General features: G+C 37.2%; 1 protein-coding gene across 1 annotated transcript in view; it reads right to left on the bottom strand.

The window, feature by feature from the left end:
- The window catches only part of IL6ST (interleukin 6 cytokine family signal transducer), a 61,032-nt gene that overhangs the window by 27,559 nt on the left and 12,236 nt on the right, over nt 1-21,237 (bottom strand). The window contains exons 2-6 of the mRNA XM_025270519.3: nt 14,333-14,411; nt 6,932-7,237; nt 5,909-6,029; nt 3,168-3,334; nt 2,461-2,615 (exon numbers count right to left, since the gene is read on the bottom strand). Coding sequence (XP_025126304.1) covers nt 2,461-2,615; nt 3,168-3,334; nt 5,909-6,029; nt 6,932-7,237; nt 14,333-14,396 — 813 coding nt within the window. The 5' untranslated portion in view covers nt 14,397-14,411. The remainder of the gene's footprint in view (nt 1-2,460; nt 2,616-3,167; nt 3,335-5,908; nt 6,030-6,931; nt 7,238-14,332; nt 14,412-21,237) is intronic.

The raw sequence follows: 21,237 nt of genomic DNA, 5'->3' as shown, positions 1-21,237 counted from the left end.
TGCAGGAGACCCAGGTTCGATCCCTAGGTCAGGAGGATCCCCTGGAGAAGGAAATGGCAACCTACTCCAGTATTCTTGCCTGGAGAATTTCATGGACAGAGGATCCTGGCAGGCCCCAGTCCATGGGCTCGCAAAGAGTAGGACACAACTGAGCAACTTCACTTCACTTCAAACATAAATAACAGGTTCTTTCTACCACTCTGAGATTTCAATATTGAATACAAAATGTGTCAGTCTTTTTTCTACAAGTGGATTAAGATTCTATGATATTGAAAAAATTTTGAAGAACTTCTGGTATGTATCTTCTCTGTACAATTCTCATGTACAACATGAAGCATTAATCCACTTTAGTTTGTTGCTTTTTCTGATTGTATTCTGAGTCCATGTGGAATGGAGGACAGAAGCAGGAAGGTCACGGGCTCAATTCCCTTCGGAGCTCATTATTGCAACCAGAGAAACAAAGCAAAGGCATACTGTTAATGTTAAATGGAGTTACAGCAGAGAGTAGTATGCAGATCTCAATGCTATGATGATAACCTTTTAAATTAAAAGCTCCTAGTATTTCTTCTGCTTGTAACATCATCTGTTATAAGATGGGTGGTGGTGGTGGTATTCAGTCACTAAGTCGAATCCGACTCTGCAACCCCATGGGCTGCAGTATACCAGGCTTCCCTGTCCTTCACTATCTCCCGAAGTTTGCTCAAATTCACGTCCACGAAGTCAATGATGCCATCCAATCATCTCATCCTCTGTTACCGCCTTCTCTTCCTGCTCTCAATCTTTCCTAGCATCAGGGTATTTTCCAGTGAGTTGGCTCTTCACATCAAGGTGGCCAAAATACTGGAGCTTCAGCTTCAGCATCAGTCCTTCCAATGAATATTCAGGGTTGATTTCCTTTAGGATTGACTGGTTTGATCTCCTTGCAGTTCAAGGGACTCTCAAGAGTCTTCTCCAGCACCACAGTTTGAAAGGATCAATACTTTGGTGCTCAGCCTTCTTTTATGGTCCAACTCTTACATCTGTATGTGACTAGTGGAAAAACTATAGCTTTGACTAGATGGACCTTTGTTAGCAAAATGATGTCTCTGCTTTTTAATACACTGTCTAGGTTTGTGATAGCTTTTCTTCCAAAGAGCAAGTGTCTTCTAATTTCATGGCTGCAGTCACCATCCACAGTGATTTTGGAGCCCAAGAAAATAAAATCTGCTACTGTTTCCATTTTTTCCCTATCTATTTGCCATGAAGTTACGTGACCAGATGCCATGATCTTAGATTTATGAATGCTGAGTTTTAAGCCAGCTTGTTCATTCTTCTTTTTCACCTTCATCAACAGGTTCTTAAGTTCCTCTTCAAATTTCTGCCATTAGGGTGGTATTATCTGCATTTCTCCCAGCAATCTTGATTTCAGTTGGTGACGCATTCAGTCCAGCATTTCACATGATGTGAAAGAAAGTTAAAATTACTGTGTTAGTTGCTCAGTCGTGTCCAGCTTTGCGACCCCACGGACTGTAGCCTATCAGGCCCTTCTGTCTATGGAATTCTCCAGGCAAGAATACTGGAGTGGGTGGCCATTCCCTTCTCCAAGGGATCTTCCCAACCCAGGGACTGAACCTGAGTCTGCCATACTGCAAGCAGATTCTTTACCATCTGAGCCACCAGGGAAGCTCAAATGATGTACTCTGCATGTAAGTTAAATAAGAAGGGTGACAATATATAGTCTTGACGTAGTCCTTTCCCAATTTTGAACCAGTCCATTATTCCATGTTCAGTTCTAACTGCTGCTTCTTGACCTGCATATAGGCTTCTCAGGAGGCAGGTAAGGTATTCCCATCTCTTTTAAGAATTTTCCACAGTTTGTTGTAATTTTGGGTATACAGTCCTTTTATTTTTCAATCTTATAATCCCTCTATTTCATGGGTTGGCAAACTTTCTATAAAGGGCTAGACTGTAAATACTTTAGGCTGTGGGCCAGATGGTCTCTGTTGCAGTTATTCAATTCTTTCTATGTAGCACAAAAATCATCAGAAAGAATATGTAAACAAATGTTTGTGGCTGTGTTTCAATAAAACTTTATTTACAAAAACAGATGACAGGCTGAATTTGGCCTGCAGATTTAGTTTGTTAATGCCTGCTCTACCTTACCCATATAATCTCTTCATTCTTACTCCTCTACCTAATCTGCTTCCTCTTATCTGTGGTCCTTTCACCTCTCACTAGAAATGCTACTCCTTCTCATTCTGCATCACTTCCATATTTCACTTAAAATCTACTGTGCTGAGCAAAATTGTATTCTCTGTCTGGATGTCTTCCTATTGGTCCTTGCTTGAAATACAGATCTAGAAATGTCAAGCAAACTACTTCACATAACCAGAAATTTAAGACATTCAGAAAATGACTGAGACTTTTAGGTTAGTGGGTTAAAGAAAAGACTATTTGAATAAACAGTAACTTTCTATTTACCTGGTTCCAAGTTGAGGCATCTTTGGTCCTATATTGAATGTCATATTTCAGCGTTATAAAACTCTTAAAACGTGAATCAGTCCATGTCAATTTTAAAATACTAGACAGTTCCTTTGAACTGTTGACTGATAAAATATGTGGTGGATTGAGCTTCACTGAAAAATAAAAAAGATCCTAATGTTTACCATGGTTTACTTTTACAACTTCTTACAAAGTCCAATATACTCTTTATATTTTATTTCATAATATGCTATGCATTTATTCTCACCAAATGAACAAATTTGTCTAAAAAAATGCTATACCATACTACAATAATGGAAGGAAAAGGTTCCTAAAGAAATTCTAGTTCTTTTCCTTGTCAATTTATTACATTTGTTAATATTTTCAGGTTCAGACATTAAGTTAAATAGTGATGACATATGGAATTTTTAAAAAGTATAAAAATGAAGCATATACACTATGACTATAATGCTGTAAGATGTTTGATATCTGAATAGATATAAGAGATAATATTAAAAGTAAAAACAGCTGTCAGTGTGGTTGGATTATGGATATTTTTCTTTTCCCAAAGTATTTTTAATGTTGATAAAGTTAGTTTGTAGAAGTCACTAAGAAAATAAATGCTTATTATTTATATATTAAACTCAAAACTAATTTATAAGACACTGTATATTCTAATGAATTCTCAAATTTAGGTTTATAAATACCTTTATCTATAGGATCAAAATTGATATGATCTGAGGCAACCTTCCCAAGGGCGTTCTCTGCTTCTACCCAGACTTCAATGTTGACAAAATACACAGGAGGATAGTCAACAGTGCATGAGGTGGGGGTGTCACGTTTTGCTTTACAATCATCAAACTTCTCTGTTGCCCTAAATACAAAAATGGTAAAATCAGTAATTAAAAATGGATTTGAATAAATTAGAGTGAAAAACTTACTTGAAAAGAGTTTGATGAGACCCAGATTATCATAGCTTAGAATAAATAAGTTAATTTCAATACATTTAAAACAAACTATTGAACACTAGAAACAAAATCTGTTAAAAATTCACCTGTTTTTCTTTAAAACTGAGTTTGATCTATATCTTAAAACACAAGATTATTTTCAAAATTTTACTCCAAGAATATCATATTTAGAATCTTATGCTCTAACCCAATGACTGTTCTTCAAAACTTATTAGTGATATTAGTCCAGTTTTTTTCCTTTCCTTGAACAGAATCTTTACAGTATCAGCAATGTTTTTCTTTAAGCAGAGTATGCTTTTTCAAAACACAATATGCTAGGAGGTGATAGAGCAGGGATAGAATTTCTATCCTTCCAGAAAATTCCCTCAGCCCCTTTCCAACCACTCAACCACTTTCTAATTTCTATTACCATAGAAAGTTTAAAGTGATATGACTAAATTTACTCACATACGTTTAAATCATGCATCAATTAAGAATATATATGCATACGTATGCATATATATATTAAATCAAAACCAAACCAAAACAGGTAACCTTTGGAAGGAGCGGGTAAATAAGGTAAAGGAACAGGGAACGGAGACTTCTATAAACATACTTTGTCTTAGAAATTTGTGTGGATTAATTTATTACGTTATACAATGAAGAAAATTCTTAAAAACCACAAGCAAAATGAAACAGCTCGAAGAAAGGAGATATAGATGTTAGATAGATAAATTAACTAAAAACCTATAGTCTGGATTTTAAATTGGAAATACCAGTACGAGTTCATGATGTATTTTATCTTAAAAACATTTTTAGTTCTTTCCACTAAAAAAGCCTAGAAATAACAACCCAGTAATTAATTGTATTCCACACTAAGTGGAACCATGACTACTTGGGAATTGGTTGATTCTAGGTCTGGAACAGAAAACATATTAAGATGAACCTGGAACACCTTGTCACTTCAGAAATCAGGAAGGTATCAAAGAACTCATGAAGTTGTGTTAAAAGGATAAGCCAATCTGAAAAGTTCCCACTAACCAAAGATGGGACAATTTAAGTATTAAGAAGAATAACTGTAATGGATTAAAACACATCAAATCAGGAATTCCCAATGGTCCAGTAGCTAAGACTCTGCACTCCCAATGCAGGTGGTCAGGGTTCCACCCCTGATCTGGGAACTAAATCCCACATGCCGCAACTAAGAGTTTGCATGTTGCAACTAAAGAACCTGAATGATGCAAAGATGATCAAAGATCCTGCATGCTGCAACTAAGACCTGGTGCAGCCAATAAATAACAAGACATCAAATGTTTAAATATGAATTCAGAATGAGGAGAAAAATCCCTTACATCTACCTTTGGAATTTGGAAGATGCTGCTGCTGCTAAGTCGCTTCAGTTGTGTCTGACTCTGTGCGACCCCATAGACTGCAGCCCACCAGGCTCCCCCGTCCCTGGGATTCTCCAGGCAAGAACACTGGAGTGGGTTGCCATTTCCTTCTCCAATGCATGAAAAGTGAAAAGTGAAAGTGAAGTCGCTCAGTCATGTAGGGATTAATTAATCTAATTAATGATGTAAATGCTCAAGTGATTAAGGGTGGAAGTATATGGATGTCTCTCACTCTGAAATTCATTAAAACAAGATGGGTTGGTAGATGGAGACAAGTACAATAAAATGTTAACTGTAGAATCTATGTAATGAGTATGTATAAATGTTCACTGTAAAATTCTTTCAACTTTTCTTTATATTTGAAGAAAAAAAACTAAAGGGAAATTCTGTAATACCTGAAACCATTGCTTAAATTTTAATATAAGAAAAACAAAAACAAACATTATATGGTAGTTCCTAATGAAAATATATATAACTACTATGAATTATTTTTTTGGGGGAAAAAACTGATTAAATGTATAGATCTAATGGAAAGTTATAGTAAATAAAGGGACAGAAGAATGTGTTAAATAATGTAAACCATTATTTTAACAACTGAACTGCAAAGAAAGAAGGTAGAACCTATGGTTAAGACAGACAAGATATATGAATTGGCAATATACGGTGATTACTTAAATCTTGATTTGACAAGTATAAAAATATATACATACGTTCATGAGACAACTGGGAAAATTTGAACACTAATTAAAAATGTAACAATATGAGAGTATTTTCAATTATATTTGGATTTTTTTTAAAGTGTCCTTATCTTTTCCATAAAAGTACTAAAATATTTATGGATGAGATGATGTCTATTTCTTTAAAACAATTTAAGTGTGGGGTATATATAAAGTAAGACTGGTAATGGGCTGATAATTACTGAAGCTCGGTGATGAGTGTGAGGATTTCTTACACTATTCTTTCTACTTTCATGTTTCAGGTGTTCTAAAATAAAAAGTTAAATAAAACATTTAAAACTTTGCATTTAATAATACTACGTCACAAGATAAAAATTCTACCACAAAGGCAAACTTAATAAATTGAATGTACAACAAATTTAAAATAACTTGCCACTCGGATTTTAAAGTGTAGTTTGTTTCCAGGTGTGTTTCCCTTCCAGGATCCCACTGACACATCATTTTCTTTCCTTCATTCACAATGCAACTCAAATTTTTAGGTTTTTCAGGAGGCACTAAAAGGGAAAAATTAGCAATTTTCAAAAAGCTTCATATTCACAAAAAGCATGCAATTTATATACTCCTCTAGACATTTAAGATAACCAAAATCAGACAGAAAAAAACAAAACCAAGAAAAGACATCATGAAAAACTGGTGACTAAAAAACTAATTTCTTTTCTAAGTAAATTCAAACATTTTAGATAGTAACATACATTTTCTATCATACTTGTCATTAATAGCTATGTTTCAAATTAACTTTCTACACAAAGTCAACTTTCATTTATAGCTGGAAAGCATTATCAACTGACTTCTCAAGTGTATTTTAGAAACTAATACTTGAATGTTAGTAAGAGGCAAGTAAATAGAAGCAAAAATGATTCATTTATATCTCTCCCTTCCCAAACTCTGCTGGAGAGAAAGCAAATGCTAAAATTATAGTGTTAGATGATCCACAAATTTGGCAATACATTCTTGGATCATAGTAAATTTATTTGTCTACTTCAATGTAAAAGGATTCTCCAGTATTGATTCACTTTCTTCAGATAGTTGCTTTACACTGTGTTTTCTCCACAACTAAGGGATATTGAAAGTTACTATGAGCTCAGTCACAGATTTCAACTCAACATTTTTGGTGGGTATATCTTGTCAAAGTATTTTTCTAGAAAGCTGACAGATGCTTGACTTTCAGGAGAAATATTAAACTTGTGTTACTCCTTAGGCTTTTATATATTTGTAATGCAAATGCAGTTCTACTTCTAAGCTTATTTTTTTTAAAACATTAAAAAGAAAAAACAGTTCAAAACTCACTGAGCTGAGAGTTACTGCATTTCAAAAAGACCAAAAGAAAATGGACATTAAAGATATAATTCAACAGTCATGACAAAGTCTGAAATAAACAAAGTAAAACAAAACTTACAGCCTGAAATGATTCTGATTCCATAAACACTCCGATTAATCTGTCCAAACATACGAATGTTGCAAGTGAGCAGAGCATTTATTAAAGTTATATTTGGAAATGTGACACTAGATGCTGTTCTGTTTATGACACTATATTGTTCATAAGGAATAGGTACACGGCCTGTTTTCCAGAAAATGTCATTAGCAGTCACATGATAATCATCCATACATTTTTCCTTTAGCACACAAACTGCCGTGAAATTCGAACCAAGTTGTACAACTGAAGATTCAGGGTGGATATGAGCACATGGAACTATAAGTTCACCTGGAAAGGAATAATAACAGAAAATGTAAGAATAGACTGCATTTTTCTGGTACAAAATGACATTCTATATCAGTACAGTTCCTCAATCATCATTAAAATATCTCTAAAGACACAGAAAAAGAAGAAACACAGTGAAAGTTAGTATCACCAGAATTTAATGTCTAAATTTGAAAATAATTATATCAATTACGTGGCAGATGGAACTGGATTTTACCAAAAAAAAGAAAAAAAACCTATGCAAATTTCAGCCCTTTTTATAACATTCTACCTTGCTTTAGGAAATAAGTTTGCCTGCAGGGGGATTCATATTTGCTCTGCCACCAATTCTGTTTTTCAACTCACACTAAATAGACCCACCAGAAGACAGGCAATGATCTCTGCTTCTCACCAGCCCTGAATGCTTTGAGGGTGCAGATGGGGGCATGCAAAGACAGTATATGTTGTTCATACATCAAAATCAGACAAAAAGTAAAGAGCAAGGGTGTAGCAAAATAAAAACAGGAAGAGTAAAATAATATGACCAAATACACTGGTTTTAACAATAAGTATATGGGATATAATCTCATATTAAAAAACAAAGAACCAAATTATATAAAAAAATTAATTCCTATGACCTACTCCATGTTGATGACATATAAACCCCTCTTTCTGACTCTAATTTCCTGTTTTCAGTGGCTTACAAGATATTTCCTAAGTACTTTAAAATGAACATGTCTAAAATTATATGTATCATAGTTCAGTTCAGTCACTCAGTCATGTCCAACTCTTTGTGACCCCATGGACTGCAGCACGCCAGGCCTCCCTGTGCATCACCAACTTCCGGAGTTGACTCAAACTCATGTCAGTTGTGTTGGTGATGCCATCCAACCATCTGATCCTCTGTCATCCCCTTCTCCTGCCCTCAATCTTTCTCAGCATCAGGGTCTTTTCAAATGAGTCAGTTCTTGGCATCAGGTGGCCAAAGTACTGGAGTTTCAGCTTCAGCATCATTCCTTCCAATGAATACTGAGGCCTGATTTCCTTTTGGATGGACTGGTTGGATCTCCTTGCAGTTCATGGGACTCTCAAGAGTCTTCTCCAACACCACAGTTCAAAAGCATCAATTCTTTGGCACTCAGCTTTCTTTATAGTCCAACTCTCATATCCATACATGAATACTGGAAAAACCACAGCTTTGACTAGATGGATCTTTGTTGGCAAAGTAACGTCTCTGCTTATTAATAAGCTGTCTAGGTTGGTCATAGCTTTTCTTCCAAGGAGCAAGCATCTTTTAATTTCATGGCTGCAGTCACCATTGTAGTGATTTTGGAGCCCCTGAAAAGAAAGTCTGTCACTGTTTCCACTGTTTCCCCATCTATTTGCCCTGAAGTGATGGAACCGGATGCCATGATCTTAGTTTTCTGAATGTTGAGCTTTAAGACAACTTCTTCACTCTCCTCTTTCACTTTCATCAAGAGGCTCTTTAGTTCCTCTTCATTTTCTGCAGTATCTGAGATTATTGGTATTTCTCCTGGCAATCTTGATTCTAGCTTGTGCTTCATCCAGCCTAAGCAGGGTGACAGTATACAGCCCTGACGTACTCCTTTCCCGATCTGTAACCAGTCTGTTGTCCATGTCCAGTTCTGACTGTTGCTTCTTGACCTGCATACAGATTGGTCAGGAGGCAGGTTAGGTGGTTTGGTATACCCTTCTCTTGAAGAATTTTTCACAATTTGTTGTGATCCACATAGTCAAAGGCTTTGGCATAGTCAATAAAGCAGAAATAAATGTTTTTCTGAAACTCTCTTGCCTTTTCAATGATCCAGCAGATGCTGGCAATCTGATCTCTGGTTCCTCTGCCTTTTCTAAATCCAGCTTGAACATTTGGAAGTTCTCAGTTCCAAATGGTGAAGCCTGGCTTGGAGAATTTTGAGCATTACTTTGCTAACATGTGAGATGAGTGCAATTGTGCAGTAGTTTGAGCATTCTTTGGCATTGCCTTTCTTTGGGACTGGAATGAAAACTGACCTTTTCCAGTCCTGTGGCCACTGCTGAGTTTTCCAAATTTGCTGGCATATAGAGTGCAGCACTTTCACAGCATCATCTTTCAGGATTTGAAATAGCTCAACTGGAATTCTGTCACCTCCACTAGCTTTGTTTGTAGTGATGCTTCCTAAGGCCCACTTGACTTCGCATTTCAGGATGTCTGGCTCTAAGTGAGTGATTGCATCATCATGATTATCTGGGTCGTGAAGATCTTTTTTGTACAGTTCTTCTGTGTGTTCTTGCCACCTCTTCTTAGTATCTTCTACTTCTGTTAGGTCCATACCATTTCTGTCCTTTATTGTGCCCATCTTTGCCTGAAAATTTCCTTAGTATCTCTAATTTTTTTGAAGAAATCTCTAGTCTTTTTCATTCTATTGTTTTCCTGTATTTCTTTGCATTGATCACTGAGGAAGGCTTTCTTATCTCTCCTTGATATTCTTTGAAACTCTGCATTCAAATGGGTATATCTTTCCTTTCCTCCTTTGCCTTTCACTTCTCTTCTTTTCATACCTGTTTGTAAGGCCTCTTCAGACAACCATTTTGCCTTTTTGCATTTCTTTTTCTTGGGGATAGTCTTGATCAATGCCTTCTGTACCATGTCATGAACCTCCATCCATAGTTCATCAGGCACTCTATCAGATCTAATCCCTTGAATCTATTTGTCACTTCCACTGTATAATCTTAAGGGATTTGATTTAGGTCATACCTGAAGGGTCTAGTGGTGTTCCATATTTTCTTCAATTTAAGTCTGAATTGGACAATAAGGAGTTCATGATCTTAGCCACAGTCAGCTCCCAGTCTTGTTTTTGCTGACTGTATAGAGCTTCTCCATGTTTGGCTGCAAAGAATATAATCAATCTGATTTCACTATTGACCCATCTGGTGATGTCCATGTGTAGAGTCTTCTCTTGTGTTGTTAGAAGAGGGTGTTTGCTATGATCAGGGCGTTCTCTTGGCAAAACTGTTAGCCTTTGCCCTGCTTCATTCTGTACTGCAAGGCCAAATTTGCCTGTTACTCCAGGTGTTTCTTGACTTCCTCCTTTTGCATTCTAGTCCCCTATAATGAAAAGGGCATCTTTTTCTGGTGTTAGTTCTAGAAGGTCTTGTAGGTCTTCATAGAACTGTTCAACTTCAGCTTCTTCAGTATTACTGGTCAGGCATAGACTATGTATCACAGTCCCTTCCAAACTTATTTTTTCTTCTTCTCACTTTATTGCTGCTGAGACACTACTCCCATCCGGTCGCCTAGGCCAGATAACCTTGCAGTCCTCACTCTCTAATTAGCCCCCTCCCACACTCCCTGGGTCTTTTTGTTTCTATATTCTTAGTATGTATAGCAACCTCTTCTCATCAACCCTATTTTGGCTGCTGGCACTCAGGCTATCGTATTACACCACAATCTGACCTCCTTCTAGTTTATCTTAAACATACAGCTCCCAAAGTTAACTGTTCAAAAATGATTATGCCATTTACCTATTTTAAATTATTTAGTGCCTACCTATTACCATCAAGATAAAATGCTCAATACCTGACATGATTCTATGCTCCTTCTCTATTCTCACTATCTAGAAACTTAAGGCAGTTTTCTTGAGTGAATCTCATTTGCCAATGGAATTTGAAATTCTAACAGCTTTAATTTATTCACTTGGAAAATGAAGATAATAATGGCTATCTTGAGAGTTTACTGAGATCAGATATTAGTTATGGAAAGAACCTACTACAGTGCCTGGTCTTCAAAAGGCCTCCAGTAAATGGCAGCCTGTCACCACTGCTTGGCTTCCCTGCTGTCTCAGTGGTGAAGAATCTACCTGCCAGTGCAGGAGATGCAGCTTTGCTCCCTGGGTCGGGAGGATCCCCTGGAGAAGGAAATGGCAACCCCTAGTATTCTTGCCCAGGAAATCCCATGGACAGAAGAGCCTGGTGGGCTACCGTCCCTGGCGTTGCAAAAGAGTCGGATATGACTTAGCGACTAAACAACAACAAATCATCATTACTACCACTATCCAGAGACAAGTAATTTAGTCACACTGACTCTGGAAAGGCCTCTCAGAGGTGACTGGTTCTAGCAGTTAAGGTAAAAGATGTATAGAACCAGAGAATCAAAAAACTGACAAAAACCTTAGAGAGAATTTACTTCAATTGTTTATTTTATAAAGAACGCTGAGATACTTCTATGGAGTAAATCTCAAATATCAAACAGATTCTTCCAATTCTCAACTTGGTCCCAGGCTAGACTGCACAAAGGATAAAAGTACTTTTAAAAACTAAACAATTAACTTCTTATTCCATATCTGTCATTAAGCTCATAAGGCCCAGAGTTAAAATGTTTATTTCAAAGCTTATGCTGCAGCCTGTCTGAGTGGCCTTCCATTACTGATGCATGGCTGTGGCAAGTCCTAGCGCACAAGCTCCTTCAATGTCCATCCTGTGACAGACTAGTAAGTTACCCTGTGACAATGAGCAAGTCCTTAAAACTCCTCCAATTGCACTTTGTTCCTTGGTAAAATCATTCCTGTTTGACTTTCTCTTTAATAATGAGAAGGAACCTTACCTAGGAAATATACTTCAGAGTACTAAAGAACATGAGATATAGCCAGAGACTAAATAACAGTTTTTTATCACACAGAATAAGAAATACTAGAAACAGGCAAATGTTCCAGTTTTCGAAATGAAGCACAGGCTCACTGAAACCATCCTGTGCCAAATGAAACCTACTTTTACAGGGTTACTAGGCTGATTTTTTTACTACTCTTGATCTATAAAAACAGATATTTTGTAACTTCAAACTAAAACATTTTCACTTGATTGATTACCTACATATAAAAAAAATCACTGACTAAAATAAGTCAATGAGAGGGAAGCTAAAGGAGTATGCTGAAGTGCCTCCCCTCAAACCTTGGGGCAGACTGTACTTTCCAAAGGTCATACTTATAAATGTATCCCATTCAACATGCTCATCTTACAAAGTGACTAATACTCCTCCAAAGAAATGGGATCTAGGTTTCCCTTTTGCTCTCAGATCTTTAAGGGTGCTTATGCCTGCCCCAGCCAACAGAGTGTGCTAAGTGACTTCCAAAGCTAGATCATAAAAAAATGCAACTACTGACTAGCTCTCTTTTTCTCTTGCGACATTTGCCATGGAACCCAGCCACATGTAAGGAAGCCAAGGCCGCAAGGACAGACCACATGTGGTGTTGTAGCCAAGAGCCCCAAAGCCCTGAATCTACAGCCAGCATCAACACCAGACATAATAAGTGAAAGAGACTTCAGATGACTCCAGCTCCTCATCTCTGAATATTCTAGCTGAGGGCCCAAATATCACAGAGAAAAGAAGAATCTGTGTGTCTGACTGAGCCTGTCACACATAAACCATGAGAAATAATAAGTAATGCCATTTTAAGGCATGAAGCTTTAGAGTAATCTGTCTGGCAGCAACAGATAATATAGTCCTGTTATTTTCAACCTTTTTATCAACAACGTAGGGGAAAAACAGACACACACACTTATCAAATCAGCAAAAGATTATAATGGATTGCCCACAATTTGGATAATGTCAGGATTCAAAATTATGCTTAAGGACTAGACTGATAGGCTAATAAATTTGGCAAAATCATCTTCTATTTAGGTTGATAAATAAATATAGAGTGAAGGGGAAATGGCTTAAAAGTAATTGACGTGAAAACAATCTGAGAATTTTCAGTGACTGGTAGATGGCTTAACATAAAACTACAGTGTATCTTAACTGGCAAAAAATTATGCTGCTTTAATAAAAATGATCCTTCAAAAGTAAATAATAAAATCACTATACTCAGAATATGTCGAGTTCTGATATATTTTTTCCTTAAGTGCATTTTATTCAAACCTTAATAATAAATATATTATTACATTCCTTTTTATAAAGCATACTATGGGCCAGGTACTGCTCAAATGCCTTCTGTGTATCAACTCATTTAAATCTCACAATAACCCTAGAAGTTAGAGACATTACTATCCCCATCTTACAGATCATGAAACCGAGACACAGATTAAGTGATGGCTAAAGTTTCATTGTTGTTAACTAGAATTAAGTGGGATGGTATTATATGTTAAATATGATATGGAAAATCAAGGGAAGAGTCAGGAGGGTAATCAGTGCATACAGACTGGAAGTCAAGTCCTACAAAGAATAATTAGGATAACTAGGTAAATTTAATTTGGGCAAGAGAGAGGTTAGAAAGCATTCCTTCAATACTTGAAGACTTGAACAGTGGAAAAGGAAAGTGGACCTACAATAGAAGCATTTTTAAGATTAATGAGAAAAGTTACAAGGAAGAAAATTTGGGTTTAAGACTAAGGAAAGACTTTTAAATGAGAAAAAATTTTACCTTAAGGTTTGTATCATTTCCAGTGTTTAAAAAGAGGCTGCATTCTTGAATTTGAAGAGGGTTTGACTTAGAGCAATGCTTCTCAAATTATCTGGGGTGAAGGATCAGTTTAGGTTTTCTTCACCCAATCCTTTACAGACATACACTTTTGTTTTATATTATGTTTGATGAGGCAAGTCCATTGATCACATAGCCATAGATATCATGGCTATGTCAAATTGTTAAAAGTGTTTCTAAACCTTTATTCTTAATTTCTGTACTCAACTCATTATGGACCAATAATAACCAGTTCTCAGGCTGTGGACCAGTTGGAGCAGTATTGCTCTAAGTGATCTTTCTTCTGATATCACAATCTCACTGCTGCTCAGTGACATCTTTGGCTATTAAGGAGTGAAGTGCTAAAAGTTAACAAACCTGATTCTGTTTCTTTATTTAAAAAAATAAACAAAATCCTCTTTTTTCCTTCTCAATATTAAACTTACTATTAGTACAGCTGAACAAGATTTAAGATTACTGACTGCTTCAACTCAAATTATACAAATTATAATTTGTCAAGAGCATTTTAACTTGAGTCCATTTTTAAGGCAACATCGTTCTTTCAATAATGATCCTAAAGAATAAATATGTAAGCATAATTATATAATTATTCAGCAATACACAAACCTAATTTGTGGGATTGGGAGGTAGGATATCTCATGAACCTTACCTATAGATTCAGTGGTGAAGAAAATAAACAAGGCTTGCACTATCCAAGTTTGCAATGTGAACATCTTGCATAGATATTTCTGTAAAAGACACATGCAATATTATTTTAAATATTTTTACTCTTACTATGCATAATAAAGACACAAGTTCTAAAGCTCTTTTGTTTCCATTGTATAGTTGTTTTCTAAAAGGTGGTAAAATTCTTGTGAGAATGCAGAAAACAAACTGAACTCTTCAGAATATTTTTCTTTATTCCCCCTAATGTTATGGCTACATAAAATACAGCTGGGAAACATACTTTATACTTTGGTGGTTTTAGTCACTAAGTCATGTCCAACTCTTGTGACCCCATGGACTGGAGCCCACCAGGCTGCTGTGTCCATGAGATTTCCCAGGCAAGAATACTGGAGTAGGTTGCCATTTCCTTCTCCAGGGGATCTTCTGGACCCAGGGATTAAACCCAGGTCTGCACTGCAGGCATGTTCTTTACTGACTAAGCCACCAGGGAAGCCCAATTTATACTTTAAGGTCAATTAAAAGAGCAATCCTGTTTCTATATTATGAAGTCTTACATTGCTAGTAAATACTCTGTGAGACTCAAGAGTTCAGAGAGACAAATTTCTACATGGCAAAACCTCTCCATTGGCAAGTTCAAAAGATAATAGCCAAATAAGAAAAAAGAAGCTTGTAATTCATAGCCTGACCAAAATTATCCCAATATATGAAGAATGCCTACAAATCATTACAAAAATTCCAACACCTCACCTTCCCTGTTTAGAAGAAAACATGCAAGATGAGCCAAACAGGCAATTTATAGAGAAGGAAACACAAGTAACTCAAACATATGAAATGATACTTTCAATCTCACTCATAATGAGATACAAATTAAAACAAGCCAGACAGGAATGTAAGATGATACAAACACTTTGGAAAACAATTTGGCAGTTCTTTAAGAATTAAAAGCACATCATAAGACTTAGCATTTCCACTCCTAATAATGTATCCAAGAGAAATAAAAATAAATGTCCACATGAAGACTTATATCCAAACCTACAGCAGTTTTGCTTATAATAGCCCCAAACTAGAAACAATCCAAATGTCAATCAACTGGTGAAAGGATAAACAAATATTCAAACAGTAGTATATCCATACAATAGAATACTACTCAGCAATAAAAGGGGACGAACTAGTGATACAGGCAAGAGCATGAACAAATCTCAAAAGCACTATGTTGAATGAAACAAGCCATACAAAACAGGCTATATTCCAAATAGGGAAAGGAGTACATCAAGGCTATATATTGTCACCCTGCTTATTTAACTTATATGCAGAGTACATCATGAGAAACGCTGGGCTGGATGAAGTACAAGCTGGGATCAAGATTGCCAGGAAAAATATCAATAACTTCAGATATACAGATGACACCACCTTTATGACAGAAAGCAAAGAAGAACTAAAGAGCCTCTTGATGAAAGTGGAAAAGGAGAGTGAAAAAGTTGGCTTAAAGCTCAACATTCAGAAAATTACGATCATGGCATCCAGTCCCATCACTTCATGGCAAACAGATGTGGAAACAGTGACAGATGTTTATTTTGGGGGGCTCCAAAATCACTGCAGATGGTGACTGCAGCCATGAAATTAAAAGACGCTTGCTCCTTGGAAGAAAAGCTATGACAAACCTAGATGGCATAGTAAAAAGCAGAGACATTACTTTGCCAACAAAGGTCCATCTAGTCAAGGCTATGGTTTTTTCAGTAGTCATGTATGGATGTGTGAGTTGGACTATAAAGAAAGCTGAGTGCCAAAGAAGTAATGCTTTTGAACTGTGGTGTTGAAGAAGAGTCTTTGGAGTCCCTTGGACTGCAAGGAGATCAAACCAGCCCATCCTACAGGAAATAAGTACTGAACAGTCATTGGAAGGACTGATGCTGAAGCTGAAACTCCAGTACTTTGGCCACCTGATGCCAAGAACTGACTCATTCGAAAAGACCCTGATGCTGAGAAAGATTGAGGGCAGGAGAAGGGGATGACAGAGGATCAGATGGTTGGATGGCATCACCGACACAACTGACATGAGTTTGAGTCAACTCCGGAAGTTGGTGATGCACAGAGAGGCCTGGCGTGCTGCAGTCCATGGGGTCACAAAGAGTTGGACATGAGTAAGCAAGTGAACTGAACTGATATAATGTAAAATTCTATGTATGAGAAATTCAACAAATGGCAAAACTAGAGAAAGGGGAATAGATATAAAGGGGCACAAAGGAGCTTGTGGGGACAGAAATGTGCTATGAATTGACTACGGTGGTGATAAGACTTTATACATTTGTCAAAATTTACCAAATTGTGTCAAGAATTGTGAAGGCTCTGAGATTTGATCCTGCTTACAAGTTAACCTGCTAGTTCCATGGACACTGGCAGAAGACACGAGACTCTTGAGTCAGCTACATACGATTTTATTACCCATACCAGGAACACCAGTCAGAATTAACAGCATTTTCCTGTGCCAGTTGCCCAAACCCCAATTCACAGAACACTGTGAAAAGTGTCATGGAACACCTGTACACGCAGAGGGTTGTGTTCCAGGAGAGGAAGACTAAGCTTATTGGAAACCTGAATCTTTTAAAATGGCAGGAAGCACACCTGCTGGAGAAGGAAATGGCAACCCACTCCAGTATTCTTGCATGGAAAATCCCATGGATGGAGAAGTCTGGCAGGCTACAGTCCATGGGGTTGCCGAGAGTCAGACACGGCTGAGCAACTAACACACACACACAAGTACACCTGCCCTCTACTTTGGAGGGAAACATGGCATCTGTTTTCCACGGCTGTCAGACACCTGCTCTTTGCTTTATGAAGAGATACCATTTCTGTCTTTCAATATCCTTGAAAAGATAAGTCTGGAAGAAAAGGCAGTTAGAGCTATTGCTCATAAGACATGCAGAAATTCAAGAGACCCAAGGGAAATTGCTTTCTAAATAACTGTACACTAAAAGTTAGTGAATTTTATTGTTTATAAATTGACCTCAATTAAAAACAAACAAAACCTATGCAGAAAACATGTCCAGGCAAAAGAAATGAGTGCTAAATTTCTTCAAGAAATGTACAAGAATTTTCACAGAAGTTGTATTCATAAAAGTTGAAAAGTAGAAGGAACCAAACCAAAAATCCACAAGCAGTAGAATAAATTGCAGTATATTCAACTAACTAAATCACAGCAATGAAAAAGGATAAATTAAAGGTACTCACAGAAACATAACTAAATTTCACATATAATACAGAAGAATCCAAATGCAATAAAAGTAGGGTCTATATGATTTCCTTTATATTAAGTTCAAAAACAGGCTACCTTAAATCTAAGGGGCTAGGTCCTGACAGTGGTCACTTCTGTGGGGAGGGCAGTGCAAGGGCAGAGAGGACGCGCTGGGTTAGTGGCCATGGGCTCTATTCTATGATCTGTGGGCTTCACTGTGTGCGGACTTCATTGTGTATAAGTTGTATTTCGTAAAAACAGTAAACAAACAAAATTACTGCAATATTCTCACCTTGAGTACTGGCAAAAAAATTAAAAACTAAAAAGTAATTAAGTGTTGTGAAATATGACATAAAAGCATTCTTATACACTGATAGTTACAGTGTAAACTAGCATAGCCTTCCCCTCACATCCTACACCTAAAATTATGAATTTCATTGTTTGTACATTAGACCTCAGTTAAAAACAAAAACCCTACCTACACAAGGTGTATGGCCAGTGTTGCTCTATCAATCAAAATTAAAGTACACATGTTTGAATCTAATTATTTTACTTCTACTACAGTATCCTATGGATATAAGCAAAACAACACATATACAAAGTTATTCACTAAAGCATTCAATTTAACAGTAAAAGGCAGGAGCAACCTAAATGTTTGTGAATAAGGGACTAGGTACACTATGACATATACAAATATAGTATGCTGTAGTCATAAAAAATGTACAGATATAGAAGTGCACAGATAGAAGTGTATCTAAAATACACTGCTAAAGTATAAACAGTGTATTTATTATTCATGGACAAAGACACAGCAAAAAAGACAAAACACATACTAATTTAAATATGTGCATAACATATCTCAGGAAGGATAAAAATTCAAATACTAGCTGCCACGGGCTGTTTGAGACACTAGACTGGGAGGGAACCTCTATACAGTACAGTCTTTGTACCTTTCCAACTTAGTACCCTGTGGCTTCAGTACTAGAAAGTAAATAAAATTTAAATTAAAAACCACTTAATGTGTTTTTTAAAACTGGGAAGTTTTATCTCTCCCAGATAAAACTACTAACTTCTTGATGAGAACTTCACAGTACTACACATGAAACACAGTATTATTTTATGAAATATTAATACTAACTGCACTTTTATATTCCCTAACCAGGTAATAGTCAATCTATAACAAAGCAATTTCATAGTGAACTCTTTAGACTGTCTCAGGTAAAGCTATAAAAAAGAACTAGTTGCAGGATCCCTTTTTTCTACCTGTTTTACTCCTTCACTTCCCAACTTTGAATAGTCCTAGAATAGAAAAATCTACCATGTCATTCAACTGTTCATCAAAGCAACAGAACAAAAAATACATATATATGAGCATGTTGGTAGAGTACTATGAGGGGATTCCCAGGTGGCTCAGTGGCAAAGAATCTGCCTGCCAGTGTGGGAGACATGGGTTCAATCCCTGGGCTGGGAAGATGCTCTGGAGGAGGAAATGGCAACCCACTCCAGTATTCTTGCCTGGATAATCCCATGGACAGAGAAGCCTCTGGGCTATAATACACAGGGTCACAAAGAGTCGGACACCACAGCAACTGAGTTTGCATGCAGAGTACTATGTGGTCATGTCATCTTGACCCACTACCCTAGCAAGTACCTTGTTCACACTGTAGAGAGGTTCTCTATAGTTTTGAAAAAGGGCAATCTTTCTATTTATGCACTATAGTCTCATAACAAAACTCTGAAACAAGAAGTCCCAGTTCATTGTTCTATGTCGGGTTCTAACTATTGCTTCTTGACCTACATACAGATTTCTCAGGAGGAAGGTAAGTGGTCTCGTATTCCCATCTCTTGAAGAATTTTCCACAGTTTGTTGTGATCCACAGAGTTAAAGGCTTCGGCTTAATCAATAAAGCACAAGTAGATGTTTTTCTCGAATTCTCTTGCTTTTTTGATTTGAGGGCTTATCCTGTTTTAAAACCGACAGAATGGTTCAGTTTAGTTGTCGCTCAGTCACGTCTGACTCTTTCTGACCCCATGGACTGCAGCAAGCCAGGTTTCCCTGTCCATCACCAACCCTCAGAGCTTACTCAAAACTCATGTCCATCGAGTTGGTGATGCCATCCAACCATCTCATCGTCTGTCGTCCCCTTCTCCTCCTTCCTTCAATCTTTCCCAGCATCAGGGTCTTTTCCAGTGATTCAGTTCTTCACATCAGGTGCCCAAATTATTGGAGCTTCAGCTTCAGCATCAGTCCTTTCAATGAATATTTAGGATTGATTTCCTTTAGGATTGACTGGTTGGATCTCCTTGCTGTCCAAAGGACACTGAAGAATCCTCCAACACCACAGTTCAAAAGCCATCAATCCTTCGGCACTCAGCTTTCTTTATGGTCCAACTCTCACATCCATACATGACTACTGGAAAAACCATGACTAGACCTTTGTCAGTAAAGTAATGTCTCTACTTTCTAATATGCTGTCTAGGTTTGTCATAGCTTTTCTTCCTAGGAGTAAGTGTCTTAATTTCATGGCTGAGGTCACCATATGTAGTGATTTTGGAGCTCAAGAAAATAACTGTTTCCATTGTTTCCACATCTATTTGCCATGAAGTGATGGCACTGGATGCCATGATCTTCATTTTTTGATGCTGAGCTTGCTTTAAGCCAACTTTTTCACTCTCTTCTTTCACTTTCATAAAGAGGCTCTTTAGTTCTTCTTTGCTTTCTGCCATAAGGGGTGGTGTCATCTGCATATCTGAGGTTATTGATATTTCTCCTGGCAATCTTGATTTCAGCTGGTGCTTCATCCGGTCCAGAATTTTGCATGAAGTACTCTGCATATAAGTTAAAAAGCAGGGTGACAATATACAGCCTGGATGTACTCCCATCACAATTTGGAACCTGTTCGTTGTTCCATGTCTGGTTCTAACTGTTGCTTCTTAACCTGCATACAGATTTCTCATGAGGCAGGTAAGGTGGTCCAGTATTCCCATCTCTTGAAGACTTTTCCAGTTTGTTGTGATCCACACAGTCAAAGGCTTTAGCATAGTCAATGAAGATGTTTAGTCACTAAGCCATGTCCAACTCTGCCACCTCATCAGGCTCCTCTGTCCATGGGATTTCCCAGGCAAGAATACTGGAATGGGTTGCCATTCTCTTCTCCAGGGGATCTTCCTGACCCAGGGATCAAAATCATGTCTCCTGCATTAGCAGGAGGATTCTTGTACCACTGAGCCACCAGGGAAGCCCCGAATTAAAGTATATGTATATTATTACAGCAGTATATGTTATGCACCTGCTTCAAAAATGAACTCAGTTTATTCATTCAACAAATAAATGATGGACAGGGAGGCTCGGCATACTGTGATTCATGGGGTCGCAAAGAGTCGGACACGACTGAGCGACTGAACTGAACTGATGCTGAATATGATTCTAGATACTAGGAATATAGAATGGAGCAAAACATACAAGATCCTGCCTCATTTGCTTACACTCTATTTTGCGGACACCAAGAAAGTATTAGTTTCCTAGGGCAGTTGTAACAAAGTACCACAAACTTAAACTTATTCTCTTAAAATTCTGGAGATCAAAAGTCCTTCTGAGACTCTAGATAGATTTCTTCTTCGCCTATTCAAAACTTCTGGTGGCAGCTGATAGTTCT

The sequence above is a fragment of the Bubalus bubalis genome, chromosome 19 (genome assembly GCF_019923935.1).
Source record: "Bubalus bubalis isolate 160015118507 breed Murrah chromosome 19, NDDB_SH_1, whole genome shotgun sequence".
In the NCBI taxonomy this organism is placed as follows: Eukaryota; Metazoa; Chordata; class Mammalia; order Artiodactyla; family Bovidae; genus Bubalus; species Bubalus bubalis.
Note: the sequence above shows the minus strand (reverse complement) of the source record. Positions and strands in the feature narration are given on the sequence as shown.